Source organism: Rhagoletis pomonella, unplaced genomic scaffold (assembly GCF_013731165.1).
Source record: "Rhagoletis pomonella isolate Grant_MI unplaced genomic scaffold, Rhpom_1.0 Rhpom_scaffold_02541, whole genome shotgun sequence".
NCBI lineage: Eukaryota > Metazoa > Arthropoda > Insecta > Diptera > Tephritidae > Rhagoletis > Rhagoletis pomonella.
The window spans coordinates 1-5,498 of NW_023461094.1; the positions used below are offsets into that span (position 1 = coordinate 1).

General features: G+C 36.2%; 1 protein-coding gene across 1 annotated transcript; it reads right to left on the bottom strand.

Annotated features, from left to right (window-relative positions):
• Nucleotides 1-3,745: 3,745 nt before the first annotated feature.
• On the bottom strand, nt 3,746-4,984 carry LOC118753494 (triosephosphate isomerase-like). The gene is made up of 3 exons (XM_036488374.1): nt 4,903-4,984; nt 4,242-4,838; nt 3,746-4,172 (listed from the first exon to the last, which is right to left on the bottom strand). Exons 1-3 carry the CDS (start codon nt 4,963-4,965, stop codon nt 3,966-3,968), a joined length of 867 nt encoding a protein of 288 aa, XP_036344267.1. The 5' UTR covers nt 4,966-4,984; the 3' UTR covers nt 3,746-3,965.
• Nucleotides 4,985-5,498: the final 514 nt, after the last annotated feature.

The following is a 5,498-nucleotide window of genomic DNA, read 5'->3' on the forward strand; positions in this document are numbered from 1 at the left end:
TTTTTTCGCTTCTTCACTGCAAGGAGCCTAACCCTCTCGGCAACCATTTTACCACAAGGACGAAAGCTGCGTATTATCGTCGATGGCAAACTAATTCCAACGGTGAATAACCGGAAAATTGTCAAATCTAGCTCTCGTTCCCGGCGCATACAACCGAAATTGCCAACAAAGTACAGAGCCGTAGTCCTCAATTCGGCAGTACTTGGCCAAAGACAAAGAAACCGTGTTGCAAACATACAAAGCCGTCCGGTTCTAAATTATGCAGCGCCTGTGTGTTCGCCGGGGACAATTGGTTCGCAGTGGACGAAACTAAAGACATTCCACAATACAACACCCTGGACAACCAGAGGATGTCTTCTGATGTCGCCAGAACATCACATCCACAGTGAAGCCGAAATTCTCCCAGTAAGGTGCTACAGTTGTCAGCACTCGAACTTGCTTGAGCTGAAGGACCAGGTCCAGCACTACGCACAGCACCCCTGGGACTGGGACTGTACAGACAGGTTATTAACGGTATTTGTAAACTCCAGTCAAGTGAATGCCATCATCAGTGCCAATCACCACCTGTGAACGAGAATGAGCTTCAACTGCCACGAGATACCAGCGTAACTCTGGCCCAACTCGCCTCCCAACATCGAAAATGAGTGTCCAGCATGTGGAGATTCCCCCCTTGACACCAACCACCTCTTCACATGCGCACTCAATCCAACTCAACTAACATCCCCCCCCTCCCGCTGGTTCTACCTCATTGAAATATCAAATCTCCTGGGCCTACCGTTAGTTGAGCCTGCGGACAATTAGTAATTAGTAAGAAGTAAGATTAGTAAGATATATATTAAAGGGCTTTGCTCTTACGTGGTTTGGTTCTTTGAAAAGCGCTGCCAGATGTTAGAAAATGAAATGCAAATAATCGAGTTCGGAGATGTTTTCGTGAAATACTTAACCCACCGTCACCACATCTGCATCGAGAATTGAAGAGATTGGTGTGTAGAAGTGCAGTACGGTTTTATTTTTCAGAAAAGGGTTGCCACATAATAGAAATTAAACTCAAAATATTAAGATTATTAAAAAAGTTATAAGTATAATATGGGTATCAATCCAAATGGTTGATTATTTTATTTTTTTAACTATACGTAAGGGGTTTGCCACCTTATTAAAAAGTGAAATTCAAATAATTAATGTGAAGCTTCTTAATCGGAAATATGTAATTGCGTTAAAAATATAACGCCACTGGAGACGGGGAAAGGCACAGGTACACAGAATCAAAGATAATGATAGACCGAGATAGGCATAACGATAAAGACAAGGACGAACTTACCCTTACGTTTGACATCCATCTATCTTTTATATATCTATATCTTATAACTTGTGCATATTTAAATTAAATTAGACTTTTCAAATAGTTGGCTACCCACATCAAAATATTATTTTCAAACTAAAAGCTGCCAGCTCTTTCTTCTGATGCCGATTGTGATACATATCTAAATTACCTAATTCCCTTAATTCAAGCTCAGTTTGACTTTTTAAACAGATGGCGACCCTACTTTATGTAGTTTAGATATGAAGCATTTCAAAACTCTTTCGATAGATATCCATATTGTAATAAATCAATAAAGTTATTAAATAATTAAATAGTTGGCAACCCTCATCAAAAAATGTTCAAAGTCAAACTTTCTGAAACCTATTTTGACGCCTTCGTGTACATATTTTCAGACTACAACCAACCTCGCCTGACACCATGGTACAATAATTACAGGTATTGTCTTCCCAGAGAGCGCATATTCCGATCTGCCTTATTTAAAAAATATCATTGTTGCCATCTTGCAGAAAACTTATTTAATTTGCAAAAGCCGGAAAAAAACATTTGCTTGTAAATAAATTCAAAATTTGTTTCTTCTTGTTCTTGTTTCAAAAGTTTTTTCTTTTGTTTTGAAAAATTATTTAAATTAAATTGCAAAAACAAAAAGCAAAGCCAAATAAAAGTAAAAGAATCAACATTGAACTGCGTCAAAATGAAAATAAGGGAGCACGAATTTCGATGTGAAGCAAAACCCTCTGGGAATACAATACCTTTAATAATTGTACCATGGCCTGACACCCATAATGTGATACGTATTCCAGTTACCTAATTCCCATGTTCACGTTCAATTGAATTTTTTAAACAGGTGTCAACCCGCCTACATGTGGCTTAGAAATAAATCCTTTTCAATACCATTTCGATTGATAAACATATTGAAGTAATTAATTTAACTTAATTGCATTAACTTTTTTAATAGGTGTTTACCGGATAGCAAACTAACATAATTTAAACCTTCTCCAAATATCTATGTCTTATGTCAAAATTTCGTCAAAATCGGTCCAGAGGCTTTTGAGTAAATGTGTTACACCACTTTTGCAACTTTACTTTATATAAATACGTACATATAAAATTTACTCACTTCTCTTTGAAAATCTTTAAAGCTACAAATAATGTTGTATGGGCGGTCAAGGTGGGCGTACCCGATGTTCAAGAATTTGGTCATCTTATGTATGTCATGACGATTGACTTCGCCAAATTTTAACTTCGAAGCAGCAGTAGTTCATTTATGCCAGAAAAACGGAATTAGGACACGTATGTATTGGTGAAAGGCGTAAAACTTAAATGCAAAATTTAATATAAATTAAAATTTTAATTAAATTGCAACTAAAAAGTCTCGTGAAGTCGGTTTTAAGTGTACCAATTCTATTAAGAAAAAACGTGGGACGTAAATCATATTCGTTTTGAAATAAACGAGAGTCGAAAAAAATAAAAGGCCCATATAATTGTGATGAGACAACGTAAATCATGTTCGTCTTGAAATAAACGTCCCGAGACACGAAAAAAATAAAAATCCCATATAAATATTATGAGAAGACGTAAATAATATTCGTCCTGAAATAATCGTCCCGTGAGACGAAAAAAGATATTTCTCGTAAATAATTATTATACAAAGACGAAAAAAATTTATCTTAAGACAAGGCGACGATTTTTATCGTAAATAATAGAATAATTACTTTCGGTCTCTGGTTTTAACATATGACACAATAAATAGGCTAGAGCATTCGCAAGCATGGTACATTATACTGAAGTCAACCTTTCAAATTTATGCCCCAACGTTTATCTTGGGCCGCTGACTGACATTTAATTGTCTAATTTAGTTTAAATCAGCGTTTAAACTAACTTTAAACCACAGCCGTGCACTAAAAAACTGGCCATTAGTGTTTATTTATTACATCAGCCCGTCTACACACTGTTATCACTCATGCCAAAGATCTAAATTAATTAAAATAATTAAATCACATCCCAACGGCAAGACTTGATCGGTTCGATGGCACTTTCAACTAAAATTAAAATAGTTGCAATTTGAATTTAAATTCCGATTGGCGAATTTGAAGTTTCCGAAGAAGGATTCTAAAAAGTAGCAAAAAGAACTTTCTTCTTGTGCAAAGTAGAATTCACTGCCTTGAAATGAGTTTAAAACGCAAATATAGTTTTTGGTAAAAATGCAGTTATTGTCGTTCGAGTACATATGAATGTATGCAAATCCTATAAATATATACAATTGGTAGTAACTAAGAATTTTAGTTAATTTAAAGATTTAAACAACATTTATTTTAATAAATTTGAGTATGATGTGTATAGATAACATGATCCATTTTTTCTTTTGATGAAAATAAAGTTATTTAAATTGCTTAAGTTGTACATCTTTTTACTTTGTAATTTGGATTTTCTTCACGCTAATTTCAACGCATAATAAAATGCGAATAGGTGTACTCGTAACAATGATTCAACATCCACTGATTAGCTACATATGTATGTATGAAGGTAAGCTAAGCAAAAACACTAACATAATCCATATTTGTATAATAAGTATAACCTGAATCGGATGCCATAGGCCTTTTTTCTAAAAGGGCAGTTGTGCTTTTCAACAGAAACTTTCATCTGTTTACTGTCTAGCATTGACGATTTGCACGAACTCAGGTTTCAGGGATGCACCGCCCACAAGAAAACCATCGATGTCAGGCTGTTTGGCTAAATCTTTTGCGTTGGCACCAGTCACTGAACCCCCATATTCGATCCGTAGTGTGTTTGACACTTCCTTTGAGATATTTTCAGCCAACCATTGACGCAAATAGGCATGCACTTCTTGCGCCTAAAGTGTAAGAAAAAAGTAAATGTGTTATACAATCAGATTATGCATTACATTGACATTGCAACTTACTTGTTCTGGCGTGGCAGTTTTGCCAGTGCCAATAGCCCATACTGGCTCATATGCAATAACGACATTACTCCAATCTTTAACCTTCTGAGCTATTGCACTCATTTGTCTAGCAACTACTTCTTGCGTTTTTCCGGATTCGCGTTCTTCCAGTGTCTCGCCAATGCATGCAACTACTTTCAAGCCAGAGGCCAACGCATGTTCCACTTTCTCAGCAATGAGCTCATCGCTTTCCTTAAAGATTTGACGACGTTCCGAATGGCCCAAAATAACCCAGCCGGCACCAGTGTCTTTGATAATCGCTGGAGAGATTTCACCGGTGAAGGCACCTTTCTCCACTTTGTAACAATTTTGTGCAGCTACATTGATGGAAGAGGGCAGCAAGCTGCGCACGTATATGAGATAAGGGGCTGGTACACCTACATAAACCTCAGTATTGGGATCCAAAGGTCCTTCAGTCAGTATTTTGCACAATTCGGCAATGGATTGTTGGTTGCCGTTCATCTTCCAATTACCACCCACACAAAATTTACGAGACATCTCGTTTTTGTTACTCTTATCGCAGCTACTGAATGAACGGGATATCTGCAAAGCAATTAACTAAAGTTGTAAATTAATAAAAAGGTTTCTAAGCCGGTAATTGGAGCAACTAAATTTTACCCACTTTGCTAGAAGAAGTGCGAAGAAATAACCTTGCAATGACCCTTTCGGCTACTGTCATCACCATTTCCTTTTACGCTGTACTTCGTCTTAAAACGAAAAAAGTCCCCAACCGATTTGTGTTAGTACGGTCCCAAACCGATTTTTTAATGCAACTCTGTCAGTAATTGCCGATGAGAAATCACGGATGTCACTGCTGACGCTTGTTTAGGTACAAAGAAATGATTAAAAAATTATCAAATCAAATCAAAGATCCAAAACGGCAATTTTTCATCTGAAAAGTCGAATAGATTGAGTTTTGTTTGAGAACTTACAGAACGACAAGGTGCCAGATAGGTTTGCCACTGACGAAAAAAATACCATTTACCATTCACTTGGGAAAAATCTACAAAATCTGGAAAATATCTATCAATAACTTTTTTTAGTCATTTAAATCATGATACAAAAAAGAAGGTAGTTTCAATAAACAACTTTTTGATTAAAAAGCAGATTTTTGACAATTGCTCAATTGTAAAAAAATCGAAGCGGCGTTACCCAATTGTAGGTTTTTTGGTGTGGGAGATTTTATATCCTAAATTTGGGATTATAAGGAAATAGTTG